Genomic DNA, 19,929 nt, shown 5'->3' with positions numbered 1-19,929 from the left:
GGAGAAGAAAGCAAATTAACAGTCAAAGAAACCCCACCACACCACTCACCCTCCTTTCTTTCTCTAGAGTGACTATTTTGTATTTGTGGTGTGGCACTAAAGAGAGCTTGTTTTAGCTTTTATGTGATGGAGTGAGAAGAGAGATTAGAGATCAGCTTTTTGTTGCTGCTGCTACCTTGTAATAATATTATAAATTAATATACTTGCAGCGTATATCTGGAAGGAGAGAGATAGAAAGCACTTTATTATCCGAAATAATAACACATTCCCTGGATATAGGGTTGCAGCATCTCCTGAAAATCTCCGATGAAAAGAAAAGAAAGGGGAAGAAAAGAAAAAGAAAAAAGAAAGATTTGTATAGATATTCAATCGCTTTCCCTTCTCTGACTCTCATGAAGACAGCGACGCATCCTCTTCCTCTTCCTCTGCCTCTGCCTCTTTCAATATACTACCTATCTTCCGTGATTTGTGCACCTCTCTCTCTCTTTCCGCTTTTCTTTCTTCATCTTTCTTTCTCTCTTACATGGTTTCATGAGCTTCTCCTTCTAATCTGTTTAGTTTATTTCTCGGTCCTTTATGTAAGGGATCCGTAACTGATCTCGTCGTTCTAGCGTAAAGGATTTAGCCTTTGTGGAGATGTGCGCAGAGCTGTCAGTACTGGAGATATTGGGTGTGACCAGGCCTTAAATGAAGAATGTCCTCATTCCTCACCACAAAACTGGTAAGTGAAGTGATATTGGTGTTTAGACTAGACTCGTTCATTCATTTCTTCTCTTGTCTTGTGCAATAGCTGGCATTCAAACCCATAACTAGTTTACTCTCCTCGATCGGTGTCATGCCACCTTAATTAGCTAGCTGCTTCCTTCTGCTGCTCTGCTTGTATATGTATATACATCCGGGATAACACTGCTCCCTTGGCCTTTTTCTGAGGTTACTGCTGATCTTTTGCTTTATATAATATATATATATATAGTGGGTGATTAAATTTTCAGCTCTGGATAAAATTAAGAGTAGATCTCTGAAAAGTGCTATATATATATATATATACACACACACACATACATACACTTGAAAGATATTAGTGTTGATGCGTGATAATCACCCCTGGCCCTGGGATTGAGTTCATGTTTGATCTAGTATTCTTTTTGAGTGGTGCACGGTGACCTAGGCCGCAGCGCCTTGCGGAATCTGTCCCATTTGAGCAATTGAGTTGTCTAGTCTAATTATCTGTTTTAGTGACTTTTCTTTTCTTGGTATGAGAAACCTTTTTATCACTCATTAGGGTTAGGGTTCATGTGAGCATTTTTCTCTACTTGGGAAACGTCTTGATTTCTAGGCCTTTCATTTTTGGATTTCCTTAATTGACGTTTGTCCTTTTTTGGTTGGCTTACAACCCTATGATTCTTAATTTGCTCCTATTTGCATTGTGCAAAATAAATAAAAACTTTAATTTCCTTAATTATTCCATTTTTATTCCATTTTTGCTTCATCCTCCTTCATCCTTATGGGATTTGATTTGAGATAGGGTGGATGCTACAAATATGAGCAACAACAACCTTTTTTCATTGCCTTTTAATGAACATCCCTTTCACGTTAATGTTGACATGGTTGGTTATCAAAGCAGATAATTTACTGTACTTGTATTACACAGTCACAAGTGAAGAAAAAGAAAAGGACATTGCTCATTGTTGTAATACTAATATTTTTTTCTAAATCCAGTGATCGCTGAGAAGATTTCCCAAGAAACTTATGGTCTAATGTCTTCCCTCCCTAGTAAGTGAATTAATTATCAGTGTTAATTGTTGGAAATACTCCCCATCAAATTGTGGTGCACTTCATTGAAACTATACTTGTGTATTGACTGTGTTTGTATGTGTGGGTGTTTTAAGCTATAGAATCTTTTCTTTTTCACCAATTTTTATCAACTGCATCACACAGTTGGATAAGTTAAGAATGGTTTGTGTGTGTTAGTACATTTGTTTAGAGGAATGGTCTAAGAGAGCTTCCTTCAGTCCACTCATGGATGGGTTAAGGGTTTGGATTAGCTGCCGACTCATTCATTCAAACGCAGTAGAAAGGAGTAGTTATTGCTACTGTGAATGTGTGAATGATGCGGGAGGTAAATTTCATCCTTCTCCTCTCTGTACTTGGACTGAAGGGAGCTCCCTTTTGTCACTTTCTTTCTTCCTAATTTTGCATAGTTACACAAGACTGATCTAGCTATGAAGAAATTAAGTAGTCGAAAGACTAGAAAAAAAATCAGTAAAAAACTTGAGGCCTTAGCAGTTGAGTTAACTTGTTAGGACTTGGGATCAAACTAAAATGCTTAACCCGACCAATTTTGCTATGAAAATTAAATTTCCACCTGTAATTTATTCACCTTTCTATCGTATTTTACCAAGTATTGATCTAGGTAAGGAATGGAAATGGAGATGTGTGTATCTCATCCAGGTTAGCCTTAATTGTTTCTTTTGTTGTGTGAGTGGAAATTAATATTGTTAGCTAGTGTTTTTCATCAAGGCTAAACATGCATGCATTTTCTTTTATTCAAGTAGTGATTTTAGCAGCATGGCTTCTTTAAGCTTTTTTTTTTTTTCTAAATTTATAATTTTTTGCCGCGGCCGAAAGGCTGAATCATCCTTTTCTGGTTTTGCTCGGTTGAACAAGTTAGATTTCAGCAAACATGGCAACCAACAATAATGATGCTTGTGTCTTTTATCTTTTTGTAGTGTCCTTAATTTCTCAACAAAATACCTTCGTCATTGGGCTAGTGCGGCAGTAAGGTATTAATCTAGAGTGTGTTAATATTTGCATCGAAGGAAAAAGGTCTAATTAATAAGTAACTTAATTAGTGAAATGTTAAAGATGTAATTAATGTCATGAACAAACTAATCTCAGGCCTTCATGTGGAAGCATATATATATTTATATCTGGGACTGGGGTAGTTAATAGTTAGATGAAAACTGAGGCATATTATATATATATATATATATATATATATATATATATATATATATATAGATAGAGAGATAGACAAATAGAGATAATTAATTAGCTTGTGATGATAAATGCAATTAATAATAGATTTAAGTAAAACCCCAATACGTTAAGACTGGACGTAAAAACATGGTACACTGTGAAAAGTGATGAAAACTGATGATATACTAGCTAAGGCTAAGCTAGCTACTAGCAAGTCTACTTACTAGTTAATAACCCTGAAAGGGCTGAAAAAGGCTGTAATTCTGAAGAGATTGGATCTCCGCTAATTGGGCGGGGAAGCTACAGTATTTGTCTCTATTCTTTTGGACTTGGTGTACGCACTGGTTGGAACTCGGAACTTGGAGCGACTTCGAGAATTGCGTTGGAATGGAGGGTGCTCTATATATTCTAGTATTTCTATCTCTATCTCTATCTAAGCCACATACTGAGTAATTCTGCGTGTGGAATCAGGCTTTTAGGAAATGGAAAAGGAAAATGGGGGTTGCTCTTCCCGGTGCCCGGTATCCAGTATCCAGTATCCACTGTCCTCTTATATAATAATTAGCTGCAATAGCATGCAGACAAATTGACAATGAAATATACACTATTATTTATATATCGTCTGTGGCGGTTTTGCTTCACTTCTTTTGTGGAGCTGAGGCATACGCTTTTACATTTTCAAGTATGGAAAAGCTAATTTTATAAACAAGCGATCTGATCTCAATCACTTGCTTAATTAAATAAGGCACTTCCCTGGAGCCTCTCGAGAATGCAAGTACGATTGAACTACATTTTTAATACGACTACTTTTCCGTTTTCTAGGTAACGAGCCGCGGCATGTGTCTGCGCTTTAACCTTTGTCTTAAAATAACACTACTTGTACTAGCTAGTGTCACTTTCTTTTCTCCTATGAATTGCGCCCTATTCTTCTTTCTTCTACTACTTCTTCTTCTTCTATTATATGTGTCTCATGTCAAGCAATTATAGTCATTAATTCTTAAGTTCCGTTTGGTACGTTGCTGAGAATGTGATTACTGAGTATATGATTGCTAGAAATATAATTTCATAACATTTAGTATAATAAGAGAAAGCGATGATTGTAGAAAATGTGATTACTTAGAGTATTATATTACATTGTAGTGTTTAGTTTGTAATCATTTTACTGAGAATATAATGTAAATTGATAAAATTACTTTTATATATAAAAAATATATAAATTGAATAAATTTTTAATTTTTAATATAAAATTTGACTTTTTAACTTTCAATTATTAAAATAATAAGTAATAACATTTAAAAATAACATAATATTTTTATATTAATTATTTAAATATTAAAAATATATAAAATTATTAAATATTTATTTTACCTTAAACTTATAAAAATTAAAAATAAAAAACATTATCAAAGACAAATCTATGATAGATAGAAAATTCTATCGATAGATTACATAATCTATTGATAGATTATACTATCTATTAATAGATAAATACCTACTACTAAAAGTTTAAATATAATCTATCAATAGATGTATTATTTTAAGTGTTCCTGACGCTTTCTTTCTCTCAAATAATGGCACCCAAACACATTTTCCTCTCAAATCCTCTTAATTCTTTAGTAAATTTCGTACATTCTAAACCATTTAAATGTTTCTTTCTTAATTTTCTATATCAAAAGTATAAATTTTTTTTCAAAACACTTATAAATTCTTGAAAATTTATATTAGGGTTTCATAAAATTTAAAGTCTCAATCTCTCCAATTTTCAAATTTGGTGACAAATTTGACCCAAATGTGTTAGTGACGGGCTACCCTTCCTACGGGTAGTGAGAAGAAGGAGAAGAAGGCAAGATGAGAAGAAGGAGAAAAGGCCAAAAGGCAAGAAGGAAGAAAGTGGTGAAGAAGGTAGGAAGGAGAGAAAGGCTCAAGAGGTTAAGTTAAGGAACAAAAATTTTTTTACTTTCCATTTGCTAAAGGAAAGTAACTTTCCCTCCGGAAGATAAGGGAATGGCATTCTCTTCTCTCATTGCAATGACATTGCTGAGGGATTACATTTCCATCTCCAAAACATCAACCAAATGCTGCAATATGATTCCCTACATTTTAATTGCAAGGAATGTCCCTCATTTCTTATCTACCAAACGCCCCCTTAAACTTTTCTTAAGATATTGACTTCGTGGAATGGAGGATGGACAGCTAGCATCCTTCATCCCGGATGCCTTGCCTAAATCTCTTTGCCTTTCCCAGTCTCTTCCATTCCACTGCATAGGCAATCCCTCTGGTTTAGATGTTAACTAAGATTAATTATACTTACATCTCCCCTCTGGTTTCAAAATTTTTCATTTGAAACATCCTGTTTACAAAATAAACGCTTTCGAGCCAGAGTGGATTCAATCTAAAAACCTAAGCCCAAACTCAGCCTGACCTACGAGCTTGAGCGGACTGGCTTCAACACCTCTATTTGCAATGAAGGGACACCCAACGTGTAGCGTAACATGGAAAAATAGACTGACAGCATATGAGGTTAGCAACACATAATATCCGTCAACTTCTTTTTCTTCTAAAGTAAATCTTACTTAAGCATGTAATTACATTAATTAGGAAAGACCTGCTACAAAGAAAAACTAGTTTCGAGCAGAAGCAAACAAAAAGTAAGACAGCAACGAATGGACAAAAATGAAAAAACCAGAAAAGTCTAGTATGAAAGCGCAAGAGCAATGTGAGTCTTGTTCCAGGTTGATCAACTTCAAATGGCCAGCTAGCTAGCTAGGGTATGCTCCGCCCTGGTTTCCATCAATCATTAAGTAGATGCTCGGAGCTGAGGCATCCGATGGGAAGCAGGGAGGGAGACATAGGCACATAGCCACCAAAACATGGCTGATTGAGTAGTAGCTTTGTTTAATGTTAATTAGTGGGGGAGTAGGAATCTAATATTTACAAGTGTGAAAGAGCTTTATTAAATGGAAAGATGAGGCTACCATCTCGTGATTCCATCTGTAGATGAGGTGGGCTTGACTAGGATATATGTATAATGTTCCTGGTGTCTACATTGCGCTCTTTTACTTTCTTCTTGGAAAAGGAAACTTGATCCGAATGAAATGCTCAGAGCTGGAACAACAGCTCACCTTTTTCAAAATCTGACCATAAACAAGACAAGGCAAATTTATCGTTTTGGCCAGGATGCTGCCCTTGAAAGAGAGGACAGGGTTGAAAAGTTCTAAGTAGAGATTAACCAGGAAATTTGCAGAAGCAACAGCTAGCACCGCTGCAGTTTTTCAATCATCTTTGCATATTTTGGTTGATATTCGTTTATTTTTATATATATGGGAGTAAGATTTTGTCACAACATTTAGTCAAAAAGAAGTTTGAAAGTGTGAATAGCAATGTGGCATAATGCGAGGAGCATCTTGTAGTACTGATCAACAAAAACCTGTCAATCCTGCAGAATGCAGTTTTCTTTTCTTTCTTGTTTTTTAAGTTTGTACCATAAAAAAGGAACACTCTAGTCTAGTCGGGCCCATAAGTAGGGGAACCGGGCTGAGCAGCTACCGGGCTTTGTGTAACAATAAGATCATGGACGAGACTAGAAAAAGCTGCGGTCAACAAGAATACCTCCAGCGTGAGCTTAAGCCACACAACCTGGGCGGGCATTTTTTATTCAAAACGGGGTGAATCATGTTTATCTGCGCTTCATGGTCAGATTCCCTTCAGCAATGAGCCAAGGCCAAGACCACTGCCAAGGGTAACTTCTTAATTTCCTCGTTTTGATCAAAACGATTGGTCCAACAGCCCCGGATTGACCTTAAAGTAGCCTAACATTCCTGATTCAGAATTATATAAAAACGTAAACAATCAAAACTCCTATTGAATTGAAATGTTGCAAATTCCACAATATTGCCACGTAATTGTTAGCCGTTAAGAAAAAGTTGAACAAGAATTGCTTGAAACCCAAGTACAGTCCAAGGAAGATACCACTAAGAATTCAACAAAACAAAAGTTCTTTCATCACGCACCAACATTAATGACAATAAAAGCCTCAAAATACTACTACGACTTGGCCAAGTACTCCCATATTTTAAGCAACTTAATGTCTTAAGCACTAGCATGCAGGAATGCTCTTCCTGGTTGGCGATTCGCCAGAGGTCCATGGCATCCAAGAAGCTGCAAGGCCAAAAATACGTCTTATTGAGTTCATAGTAGGGTATAATTAACAAGGAACTCATCACAAGGTGTTAACAACCCAATGATAAACATCACCAAGGAAAAATATGTAAGATTTAACATCTAAGACAAACCTTAGCATTAACACCATCAGGCACAATGCGATTCTCCGACTTGTATTTCAAATAATCAGTACGGCTGTACTTTGTAAAACCCCTGAATATTGTAGAAGCGCCAGTCACTTAGAATGCCATATAATTATAAGATGTGAAGTATGTAATCATTTTACAAAGACGGAGCCCCTAAAAGCAGTTATGACAAGTGAATTGCATACCATTTCCTGCTGACAATAATCTTTTGGCGACCAGGGAACTTGAACTTTGCACGACGGAGGGCCTCCTGTGCATGATGGCTGTTGCTGTCCTTGCAACGAACAGAAAGAAGAACCTGACCAATGGCTACTCTTGCACAAGTGCCTTGTGGCTTGCCAAAAGCACCTCGCATGCCAGTTTGAAGCCTATCAGCTCCAGCACATGAAAGCATCTTGTTGATACGCAAGACATGGAATGGGTGAACACGGACGCGCAAGTGGAAGGCATCCTTTCCAGCATATTTGGCCATATATTTGTTGCAAGCAATTCGAGCAGCTTCCAGGGCTTCACTAGACACATTTTCTTTCTCCCAAGATACTAGGTGCACACAGAAAGGGAACTCATCCACACCTTTCTTTTTCATCCCCACATCATAGATCCTGATCTTTGAATCAGGAACACCACGGCAATAACGTGACTTTGGGTAAGGCTTGTTTTTGATCTGACGATAACACCTTGCAGGTCCTGCAAACCAATAAATCATGATAATTTCAATTAGAGAAGTTGCTATAGTTTACACAAGAAATGTCATATCCTGAATTCTGAAACAAATCCATTAAGAGGCAATATCGTGTGAAAGATCTAAAAGATTAATCCAGAATGCCAAGCATCTAATACTAGCATGGTTTGCAAATGTGAACCCAGATACCCGGAGAAAGGACAGTGAAAGTGGGAGACTCATTTTCATTTGCTAAATGTATTAAATTACAGAGACAGATCCCTTCATATCATAAAATTTTCCATCTAAATATTGATAGATAAGCTAGAAAATTTTATTATTTTTCTCTTAAAAAAATGGCAATTACCATGTCATCAATACACCAGTAAGAAGTCATTTGAGTATAACAAGCTCTTCTAGAAGCAATATGATAAAAGTCGATGCAGCAAAACGGAATGCTTGAGAAGTAAATAAAAAATGAGTAGTGAACAAAAAAAGGGCAAGATTATAAAAGGAGAATAAAAAAACATGTTAAGAAGAAAGAAAGGAAACATTAAAATAAAAAGATTTCAATGTTTAGCAGGTACATATCCTCAAACGTAGATGTAGGCACTTTGCAGTTTGAGATAATTCATCTCATCAGATTCATCAACAGACAGCAGATAAGTCAACATATCCACAATTAAGAGATGGCGTATCAGTCCAATGCATTTACAAGAGTATGCAATCCATCCATTTAGTCACAGAATTCAGCAATATCACCAGCTCGTTAAGATTCCACCCCACAAGTCCCAAAATGAAAAAAGAGAAACATTGGTGTAGCATTGTAGAATTGCATGGAACGTAAAACGGTAAAGGCAGGCATAAATTTCTAATTAAAACACAAAATTCGCAAAGTCTCGTTACTTTGTCAAATCCAACCAAATCTAAGACAGACTAAATAGAGAGATAAACCATCACTATTCATTTTTCTTTCAAAAAAACAAGGAAAAAAGAAAACAAAAGTGACAGTGTTCTATAAGCAAAGCAAATAAACACTAAAACTATACAACCATTCCTTAAAAAAGCGGAACAATCATTCATTTGCAGGTTACTTATTCAAATACAATACAATCGAAAATGAAAAAAACGCGCAAGAGATTAACGGAGAGACTCACTCCTTCCCATGGCGGCAGGTCTGTGGAAATTTGCCGCTGCAGCTGAAATAAACCCTCGAAAAATGAGAGAGAAAGAAGAGGAAAAGCTCTATATATATAGCATAAGGTTAGAAACCCTAGCTAAAACTAACACGTTCTACGCGCCATTGTACGTGTGTGATTGCGTCACCATTCAATCTTCTTAAACTTCAGCCCACCAGTATTGGGCCATCACGTCGGCGCGTCGTCGGCTTGTTTGACCCAACTACTGGAAATCCTGGGTTGGATTGGACCTTAGAAGAAATTTTTAAAATGTAGTATTACTTGTTTGTTTGTGGTAATAGAACTATTATTATTAATTATTACTAGGAATAAATAAAAAAATTTTCTTAAAAGTAATAAAATAAAATGAACATCTTGATTGAATAATATTGATTCTTTCACTAAGATTTTATGAATCGCAATAACTAATATTACTTTCAAAGATTATTCTTTCTTTGTTTCTCTCTTTCAGTTTTTTTAAGAAAAAAAATTCAAAAATAACTCTTTAATTGACAAATTACATGCATATACGTGCGTAGTTCTCAATTGAAACAAAGAAGTAATGAATGTACACCCCATGCCATTTTCATTTTTGTAATCTGTTGAACTTAATTAGATATTGCTTGGATAATTGTAGAATCAAATGTTGGTGTGCTTAGCGTAGGACAGCATATAACAAACTATCTTTCATAACTACTTCTATGTTGTACAAAAACAAGGCTATGTGAAGAACATTATCTACATATCAGGGACCAGGAAAGCAGATGGTCCAAAATTCACAAGAAGATAGCCTCCATCTCCATCCTGTTTCATCTAGGTGTGATGGTGGGAACGACTCCACTAACAAGGTCACTTCCAGAAACATCGGATGACACATAGGGGTTCTTCACCATTGAAGATGAGGAAGGTGGAGTCATCTTTTCAGGTACAGTGTCAATGGATTCTGGAACTCCAATTTCAGACTCTGGCATCATCAGCCATATATTTTCAAGTTCACGAACCACATCTGCCATCGAAGGTCTAGAATCTGTCTCATCTTGGCAGCATTTCAGGGCCAATGTCACAAACTTCTCCACACATTCAGAAGGATAAGAACCCATTCTCCCATCAACGACCGAGAAGATCATACCAGAATGATATGCAACATTAACCTGATGCCCATTGAAACCAACATATCATGAAAGAATACAGACATACAATCTGAGTCCGGACAATCATCAACTTGCTTGATATTGATATTCCATGCAAGGAATTAGAGATTGAACATCTTATTTCCCAGACACCCACCCCCAGGAGAAATATCAAAGTACCGCTCTTTTCCCTCCTCATTTTAATGGAAAGAAAGTAGATATAGCCTACATCTTATTTAGTGTAATGATCCAATAACTTTTGTTTTCAACCTAAAATTTCCTACGTGAAGTGGAGGATGTCACTGCAATCAGAATCTCAAGTTCAAGGAAGAGCTGCAGATAAACATTACCTCTCGAACAATGTTTTTGCCATGTGAGATCGGTTGCATCCCAGTCAAAAGCTCTAGAAATACAACGCCTAGGCTATATACGTCACTCTTGTCTGTCAACTTATGTGTTAGGAAATACTCAGGGTCGAGGTAACCCTGCCAAGAGAAAACAAATATTAGACACGGAGATAATAGACTTTTTTAACCACATCCTGATTGTTGCATCTTCCATGAGATAGTACAAGTCAATTTCACCAATTTTGAATTCCATCATATTGCAATTTTCCAGTGCACCTCTTATAAGTTACATATAAAGGAGGGCTTTTTCATCATGTTAAACCAAATTCTGGCTTACACTCTGAATTGTTTGTATTATTAATATTTCCAAAAATTTCAAGTTGCCGTGCTGGTTTGTCCAAATGCTAGCATTATGACATCCAAGGAATCAGATGCTAGAACATTGCTGTTTATCTAGAACACTGGAGATATAATCAGGGCAAAGAGGAATTGTACTGAATAAAAAAGAGATACGAGTAAAATCAAAATCAGGTCTCTAATCAAGCTACAGTTCAATAGTCTCATTATTTCTTTGAAACTATCAATAAAAAAACTTACTGGAGTCCCCTTTACAACTGTAGACACATGAGTAGGCAATGCCCCTTCGACATCTGGAACTGGGGCAAGCCTCGATAGTCCAAAATCAGCTACCTTTGCAGTAAACTTTGAGTCCAATAGTATGTTGCTAGCCTTGATATCTCGGTGGAATATGGGGGGATCAGCTTCTGTGTGTAGGTAGAGGATTCCCTTGGCTGAACCAAGGGAAACTCTTAATCTCATCGCAAAACTCAGAGGTTCTTTAGACTTAGCTGTTATATCATATGAATATAACATCAAATTAAAGCACCTACTATTAGCATAAAAACCTAGAGGACTAGAAAAAGTTAATTTTGCATTCCTATATTGTCTAAAAGGCACAGTTAACTAGACAATAGACGAAGTACCAGAAAGATGATCCCTCAGAGTGCCATTTGACATAAACTCGTATACCAGCATCTGCGTTTGCAACAAGAAATCATGTGTAGTTTCTCTCCATATGATGATGTTCAACAAATACAAAGAGGGAATAAATAAGAACTAGTTCTAGTTTATCGTAGCACAAAACATTTGGAGCATTAGCACTGCTCGTAAAGAATGAAGTTAGAAGCAAGTATTCACCTTGTTGAAAGTGACAAAAGAGCCAAATCTAAATTGATAAAACCTCACTGTACCCCTTTCCCTCTGTGTGTATGTATCTTCTCATTTTATTTTTTGGTTATAGTTGAAAGTAACTATTCAAAAGATTTTACATATTTCAGTTTTGTTTTGATTTCAACAATTTGAAAATATTTGTTAAAATTGCATTTAGTGCGTAAGTGAATGGAAACTGTACAATAATGATTCATCCATTTATCACATTGCTGGCCAAGCAATAGATGGGTTTAAGGTACAATGGATTCCACTAAGGATAATACAGGTGAATCAAAATTTCCAAAAGTGATGGTGTATGCAATATGTACGATACATAATCAGAAACAGATGAGTGCAAGTACCTGCTCGCCTTCTTCATCACAATATCCAATCAAAGACACAAGGTTCCGATGGTGTAATCTTGACAATAATTGAATTTCAGTAAGGAACTCCTTCTCACCCTGTAATGATCCCTCTTGAGCACGTTTTATGGCTACTACCATGCCATCAGCCAAATTTCCTCTATAAACCTTTCCATAACCACCTTGGCCAACTTGAGTGGAGCTGTTAAAATTGTTTGTTGCCATGGCCAATTCAGCATAAGTAAAACTCTTGACACCATCTATCTTCATTGAAGCCTTAGAAGCTGTACAGAGAAACAAGCTCAATGTTAAAAGCAAACTTTCTTAGACTAGCAAAAAGGATTTTGCATAATTGTGTGCCAATGATGAACAAGACTATTTGAATAACAACAAGATAAATAAAAAACAATTTCAGTCACAACTTGCCTGATAAATGATGAACAATAATTCAAAATATCAAATATAAACAAGAATGTTTGGCTGCAGACAAATAAAAGTGTGCACAATGTCCAGATAGAAATTGCAATTTGCATAGTCAGGCACATCCAATTTCAAAAGTTTTAGATACTCACTATGACGTCGTTTTGAAACTACATGATAGTTCTTCAAACGGACTCTCAAGATTAAGAGTGTAACAACTGCAGATAATGTAACTGCAACAGCAATGCCCCCCAATACAATGCCAATCAGTGCACCAGTGCTTATACCAGATTTTGAAGTGGTGACTGACACTGCAACATCAATGAGAATTTAGAACTATGTTAATAGACTAATCAAAGTCATTCTTCATCAATACTATATCCGCGTGCACATAAACAAGCGGCAAATGCTAAGTTATGTCATCTCTAAACGAGTCAAGTGAGACATTATGAACTTGGAGTTTCCATTTAGGTTCCATATAACTAACAACTAATTATTCAACTAATCATCTTAAGCATTACAGTTATCTAGTGGTAGGGGCAAAGTGGAGCTTTATAATTATGTAAGGAATAAGCATTTACACTTGTTGTGTGTGTAACTGCTAAAGTTGCAAGGAAAATATAATTATATAAGAGATAAGGTTTTCGAGACAAACCATCCCTATAAATGTCCAGTAAAGGGAAGTTGAGAAGTTCATATGGTCCAAATATATCACTATCAGGAATAAGCCATCCAGTGAACATGCTCCTTATTCGCTGAACCTCACTTTTATCAAACATATGACGATCATTGCCACTGGCATTATAAACAGGATAGAGCTTCAGGTACATTTTCAGTCGAGGTCCTTCTTCCCATTCAAACGAATCAATATATAGCTGATGAAAATCCAATTTGAGACCAGAGGTAAGGTACGCCTCAAATCTAATTCTATATGGAGGAAAATCTGAAAAGCCAGGACTCTTCAACCGATATTCAACAAGCAGAGGGGCAGCACAAAAGCAAGATATATTAGATGTAGGGGAATATTCATAAGGAAATGGACATGATTGAGGGGGACAAGCAGTAGTGGAGTTTGTTGTAGAGGGACTTCTAGTATCATTCTGACTTCGAGATCCACACAGCTGGTTTAAACTTAAATCGACATTTACGCACACAGGGTTCCCTTTGAGCCTGAAAATTGTTGACATAAATATCCATGCTAGTCATTAGAGTTAAACTTTAAAAGCAAGTTTAGAAGCAAACCAGAGAGTGACATTTGGAGGGAGGTTAATGCTGCCTGAAATATTAGTTAGCATATTGTTCTCAAGATCCCTGTAAGTGTCAAAGAGCCAAAAACCACTGCTTAGCAACACAAGACGCTACAAGAATGATTAAACATTCTAACAAATTGTTGCACCTTTGACCTCAAAACAGAAACACATAAGGCTGCTGAAATCAACCAAGGAAAATTAACTTTTTAGCTCATCATATCAGGACCAAGATGTTTGAGGTGCAGAGTTGACAACATTGAAAAAAGTTAAAGCACATGTGCGTTTTTTAGTTCTTACAGGGTAAGACTCTCTGTTGCATTCAAAGTCTTGTTCTGCCAAAGGAAGGATGAAATGGAACCATTCAATGAATTATTGGCAAGTGACCTGCAATGGGGAATAACTTCCTACTTGAAAAAAGGCATTTACAATTCACAAAGTACAGAAAAAGAAAAGAAAAAAGAGTTTGGCTTAAAAAAAGCGAAGGAAGACAGAGGAGAAAGTGCTCACAATATCTGAAGATTAGGTAGGCCTGAAAAGTTCGCAGGAATGCTTCCAGTAAGTTTATTGTTGGATAAATCACTGCACATATTGATTACATAAATGTCTAAATTCGTAGAAAACATTAGTGCCATAGTCCACAGGGTTCACAAAATCTTGCAGATACTTCTTAAGGAATATGAAACACAGAAATATGGAGATTGGAAGATTAAGAATCTTACATGGTTGTGATATTCTGAGAAAGCTGATTTGTAGGTATGGTACCGTTTAGCTGATTTGAACTAAGATCTCTGAAATTTATATGATAAAGTCATTAGGAGACATAAGTCTAATTGTTGCATCCCATTTTCCTAATGGGAAAACCATGCCATCATACAATTACTTATGACAGAACAGCAAACATATGAACTTACAAATAACCAAGTTGGGGTATCCTGCTTAGATCAGGGATTGGTCCTTGCAAATGACAGTTCCTGAGGCTCCTGATAAAGCCAGGTAGTGCAGAAAGACAACCACTTATTGAATGAGAAAGTTGAAGGATTTTATAATATATTTAAGTGCATGCTTAATAGTCACTGAATCCATATAAAGCTTCTAAAACCATTAAGGTTAGGGACAGTTAAAAGACAACATTTAGCTTCAGTAGATACTTAAGTGGCACAAAGTATCGAAGTTGGAATACCATGGGACTCCCTGTTCAAAATTGTCAAGCAATTCTAGTAGGGTAATTGAAGTCATGATGAGTCAGAAAGAAGTTTACAATTTTCTTTTCAATCATTAATATATTTAAATAAGTGCTTGTGCATTCCATTGCTTGTTATTTTGCCAATGTTTTCCTGCTAAATTAATTTTGTAGTGTTGAATCTACATACGTGCACAACAAATTGCAATGCTTTCTCCTAACACTTCAATGCTTACATCTCAATTACAGCCTATAGAATACAACAAAGATGTCAGCACTATGCTTCCAATCTCCACTTTCTAAACCTACTTGTAAACAAAAGATACAGATGAGTACTTACAACTTCAACAAATTAGACATGTTGCCATAAGTATCTGGAATTGTAGTCCCATCAAAGTTGTTGTTATCAAGTTGACTGCAAAAAGTAAAGTTAACCAAGCAAAAGATTAATCATACATTATAATATATGGAAAAGTGAAAATTGTTTTTCAAAAGAATAACATCCAGGATACAAATATATAAAAAAGGGCAAGCATAACCACATGTCCTTTTTTTTTTTTGAAATTTTTCATAGCAAAAAATGTACTTTTCTCACACTATACCTATGCCTCAACTTTGCTCAGTGCTCTTCTTGTGGTGCTTAACAACTACCCTAGCACGAGAGCTCTCTCTCTCATCTTCATGTTTTAATTTCTTAGCTATATCATACAGTTCAGAACAAAATATTTTTAGCAACAATGTTGACATCATTAAAATTTGCATCAATCACATTCAGTTATATAATCAATTGGCACCCGAGCATTTGGCTCATTGATTGGTGCATGATCCCCTTACTTAAAAAGGAGGGTTCGAATCCCCCTTCCCCCAATTAAAAAAAAAATTATATAATCAATTGGTTTGTCCTTCCAAATAAATAGCAAACATGCCATTCCATTTACACCTGGTTAAATCAAGTGATTCAATAATTTTCCAACAATTAAACAGTTAATATTTGCTGATTCTGTGCCCTGCTGAATACCTAGTGTTGCATGCTAAAACATATTGTCCTTAACAGTATGTCCCCCAAAAGCTGTATTATAAGAAGCATTAAAATGCCAAAAGAAGTCAAGAAATATAAAGAATCAAGAAAAGTCAAGTTTGTCTAAGTTAGAGCATTAATTAAATCCTCTTATTTCCATGAAAGTAAGAAGAAAACATACAGGATAGTCAAATTCGGCATTCTGGATAACTCTGGCGGAAGATACCCGGATAAATTGTTATTGTCAAGAAGGCTGCAGAAACTCATTTTGTTAACAACAGATTGATATGATCATGCAGGAAAGCAGAAAAGCGTAGAATAAAACTGAGTTGCAGATGGTCACTCATTTAGATGATAATGGAGATGAATGACATGAGTAAAATTTTAAGACAACAGCTGGTAAGGAACTTACAAGTGAACAAGATATGGTAAACGGGCGAGTTCAGGTGGAATTTGTCCACTAATTGAATTGTTGTTCATGTGACTATTCACCAGGGTAGAAAATGAAACAAATGAATAATAAATGTGAAGAAAAGGTAAAGTAGAAGAAACAAGAAGAAAGGTGCTGATGGGCTGACCAGCAAGAAGAAAAACACTTACAAATGCTTTGTTTTGTCTAAGTTCGCAAATGATATAGGTATTGGTCCAGATATGTTGTTCTCGTCAATTTGTATTCTGTCTAGATTTGGAAGATAACCAAGTTCTTCAGGCAAAGAACCTGTCAAGTGGTTTCCATTTAGGAGCCTGGAAACAAAGAATATCATATATAAATAACAAAAATAAGCAAATACATGCTGTTAGGAAGAATTTCAAAATGACCTATTAGTGTAATCTGCAAAAGTAGACAACTTACAGGAGTTCCAAGGATGCAATATTGCCAATCTCCTTTGGTATACTTCCACTTATGCTATTCCACATAAAATCCCTTTTGGAAAAGTCAGAAGAATATATATCAGGTAAAAACAAAAACTATATGCAATTATTAGGTGAAAAATGATAAACCTTCCAGAGTCTTTGGCAAAGGGATATCCAAGAATATAATTTGAATTGAGATTTAAGACAAGTTTGTAAATTATAATATGTTAAGCCTCACAATATATTTAGACGAGATAATCGGCCAAGTTCTGGTGATAAAGTTCCTGAAAGATTCATATGCAATAGTTGCCTGCAAAGAACATGACAAAATGGAATAAATCAGCATAACAACATTGTTGACAGAAATGCTTCTTTGCTATCAGGAGCTAGTCTACTCTGAAAGCTGATATTTTGCTTCATGAAATTCTCACTAGAATCAGCATAAGATGCTAGTAAGCGTGCAAAAGTATATTGACACTTCGAAAAAGGTGAATGCGAATGCAGTTTAAAATGGAGATCACTATTTTCGTGCTGAACACTTACAGTTCTTTAACATGTAGATAGCCATCATCCTGAGTTGTATTGAAGCACAAAACTCCTGTCCAATTAGATGTGCATGGGTCTCCTCGATTCCAATTACTCAAATTCTTATTGGTATCAATCAAACTTCCCTTGATGGCTTGTAATGCCCTGACTGCAAATTAATGCAAATGGAAATGGTGATCGACATCAAAAAGTAAGGACTTCCATCCAACATGGAAAGAAAAAAGGATCTAGGGAAGTTCAGAGGTAGTCATCCTCTTACATCTCCTGAGAGATGGTGTTGGAACACGGAGGTGAAAAAGAAAATTTACGGCCAAAAGTCCAAAACTAACCTCATATAATACATCCAATCCAGGATTTGGCAAAGTCAAAGACAAAGTGTGAGTAAAACATGCTTAAATATAGTTCTCTTCTTAAATGCAAACTAAGAACAAGAATTGATACGGATATGCTGTGTGAAGTGTAGGCAAAAATTACCTTCAACTGGGTCCGTAATGCCATTTTGTGCTCCAACAAGTAACGAAGACCCAAAGAGCCACATAAAAAAGAAAGCTGCAACTGTCCAAGCCCTTGATGTAGACATCATCAGAATCCGAAACTCAGCAGAGTTCTGAAACATCTATGAGAACCCAGAGCAGTTGGGTGTTTTTTAAATCTCCCAAGACTCCCCCAGGTGCCACCAACAACAAATACGTAAAATCTTCCTTGTTAGATGAATACCGAAGAATATATATACTTTTCGTTCCTTTTGATACTGGATAAGCTAATAGCACAACAAAAGAGGATGAAATTAAACACAACAAAGCAAACTGTGAAGATGAACAGAAGTAGTAGATGAAGAAATCATTGGTGTTACCCTGTTCTGCTGAGCGGAATGAAAAAAAAGGGGGGCAGGGGGGAAAGTGTAAAACCAAGACCTTGGGTTGTGGTGAGTTGGTGTTTGGTATATGTCTGACCAGGTCGACATGAAGACTGCCGCGCAGCTGATAATGATGCCGCTGATGGAAACACCTTCCGTTCTACTTTCCATTGCTATTTTTATTATTATTATCAGTCTCTGTATTGGTAATTAATATATATATGGGTTGGTTTGGCAGTTTGGCTTTGACTTTCTTAGGCGGAAGGAGGCGCAGGCTTTTATTTTATACTCTACTCACAGACAAGAAAGAAAGCTGCTCCCCTACCCAGGCCCCAGGGAGAGATTCACCCCGCACACCGGTAACTTTGAAACCTCAGCCTTGTACTTATTGCCTCTCCGTTAGTGTTACCTGTTATTTTTGTTGGGTAAATTACATAAAGCCACCCTGTGACAGTTTCCCGCCAGAGGCTTTTTCCTATCCTGATAATTATTATAAGGTTGAATACCAAATTCATTCGTTTTTATCTTTTAATTGGGTTACAGTCAAAACTTTTAAAACGTGATTAGCATCCTGTCGAAGATGATGTTAAAACACTTAACCCAGACACATGGAACATTAATTAATGACAAATGATACATAACCTAACCTTTGGAAAAGTTGGATGGATGCACGGGATGAGCAAGAATTGTAGGTGTGGGTGTAGGTCATAATTAATCTTCAAAATTAAATGTTGCCTGGATTTCCAAGTATAAGCCAATCCAGTAGTAGCTTCAAATTAAGAAAATGAATTTTGGTTTTTATTTATTAGTAAGAATATAATCACAATATCTGCCCAAAGATATATATAGTATCAGACTAGCATCCAAAATGTGATGCAACCATCTTTTCTGTGCTTAATGATGCCACATAATTGCGATCGCAACAGCATCAAAGGTAGATGATACTAAAAATATTTTTTTATTGAAAGGCAATACTAAGAATAATTAACCAACTGTGTCAAAATCTGATTACTTCCAAGACTAGTTTCTGCCAAAATTGGTTCAAAAGACGAATGAAGAGATCAACAAAGGTTACGTGCGGAGATTAAAACAATTTAAGTTGAATATGTGATATGCAGTGTACCAAAAGAAATGAAATTATAAATTGAATATCACCAAGACTAAGTATTATATATAATTCAATGGTTCAGTTATACACGTTGCTTTTGAGTTTTGATTGAATGCATAAAAGAAAATTGAAAACTTGCATGCATTTGCACCACGTTCTTTAAAAAAACCATTTTGGTTCAAGGGGTTGGAGGTAAATACAGACTTTGAAAGGATAGACATATTACCTACCCAGTAGTTGTTTTGATCGCATAGGAATAGAGCCTATTGGCGTGTAAACTGGCCCGTCTACCCAATAGATTGCGTTAGCAAGACCTGGTCTACCCAATAGAGATTTATTGTCAAAGATGGACGCAATGGATGATTTCATGGGACTCAAGTTTCGAAATACATAATAGTTGTTGCCATTCAAATTAAACCAAGTCCAGGCCATGGCAGCTGCATGCATGCATTCATATGCCTTGCCCATGTTAACAGATCATAGGCCGATCGCGAGTAGTTAGCTTTGAGACTTGAAATGAGGA

General features: G+C 36.1%; 2 protein-coding genes across 3 annotated transcripts; both read right to left on the bottom strand.

The window, feature by feature from the left end:
* On the bottom strand, positions 6,816-9,260 carry LOC18591109 (60S ribosomal protein L10). Its single transcript, XM_007017044.2, has 4 exons — positions 9,105-9,260; positions 7,472-7,973; positions 7,272-7,353; positions 6,816-7,137 (listed from the first exon to the last, which is right to left on the bottom strand). Exons 1-4 carry the CDS (start codon positions 9,112-9,114, stop codon positions 7,069-7,071), a joined length of 663 nt encoding a protein of 220 aa, XP_007017106.1. The 5' UTR covers positions 9,115-9,260; the 3' UTR covers positions 6,816-7,068.
* Positions 9,686-18,471, bottom strand: LOC18591108 (probable LRR receptor-like serine/threonine-protein kinase At1g06840). 2 transcript variants are annotated; one of them, XM_007017042.2, is made up of 21 exons: positions 18,296-18,471; positions 17,917-18,202; positions 17,440-17,590; positions 17,135-17,206; positions 16,895-16,966; positions 16,642-16,785; positions 16,454-16,525; positions 16,223-16,294; positions 15,364-15,438; positions 14,755-14,823; positions 14,563-14,631; positions 14,351-14,422; positions 14,141-14,227; positions 13,836-13,904; positions 13,249-13,763; positions 12,746-12,904; positions 12,174-12,457; positions 11,586-11,637; positions 11,200-11,450; positions 10,606-10,740; positions 9,686-10,276 (listed from the first exon to the last, which is right to left on the bottom strand). In XM_007017042.2, the coding sequence occupies exons 2-21, from the start codon at positions 18,056-18,058 to the stop codon at positions 9,935-9,937; spliced, it is 2,904 nt and encodes a 967-aa protein (XP_007017104.2). In that variant the 5' UTR covers positions 18,059-18,202; positions 18,296-18,471; the 3' UTR covers positions 9,686-9,934. The 2 variants fall into 2 exon arrangements, with proteins under 2 accessions (XP_007017104.2, XP_017983266.1); XM_018127777.1 differs by having other exon boundaries at positions 18,357-18,471.

Source organism: Theobroma cacao, chromosome 9 (assembly GCF_000208745.1).
Source record: "Theobroma cacao cultivar B97-61/B2 chromosome 9, Criollo_cocoa_genome_V2, whole genome shotgun sequence".
Lineage (NCBI taxonomy): Eukaryota > Viridiplantae > Streptophyta > Magnoliopsida > Malvales > Malvaceae > Theobroma > Theobroma cacao.
The sequence above is the reverse complement of the archived record's forward strand: the minus strand, read 5'-3'. Positions and strand labels throughout refer to the sequence as shown.

Coding starts and splice junctions, on each gene's coding strand:
- LOC18591109 (XM_007017044.2), bottom strand. Junction 7,354..7,471: donor ATTATTGTCAGCAGGAAATG/GTATGCAATTCA, acceptor TACAATATTCAG/GGGTTTTACAAAGTACAGCC. Junction 7,138..7,271: donor CTGATGGTGTTAATGCTAAG/GTTTGTCTTAGA, acceptor TTGGCCTTGCAG/CTTCTTGGATGCCATGGACC.
- LOC18591108 (XM_007017042.2), bottom strand. CDS start 18,058: ATGTTTCAGAACTCTGCTGAGTTTCGGATTCTGATGATGTCTACATCA. Junction 13,905..14,140: donor GCAACAGAGAGTCTTACCCT/GTAAGAACTAAA, acceptor TGACACTTACAG/GGATCTTGAGAACAATATGC. Junction 12,905..13,248: donor ACTGGACATTTATAGGGATG/GTTTGTCTCGAA, acceptor TTGATGTTGCAG/TGTCAGTCACCACTTCAAAA.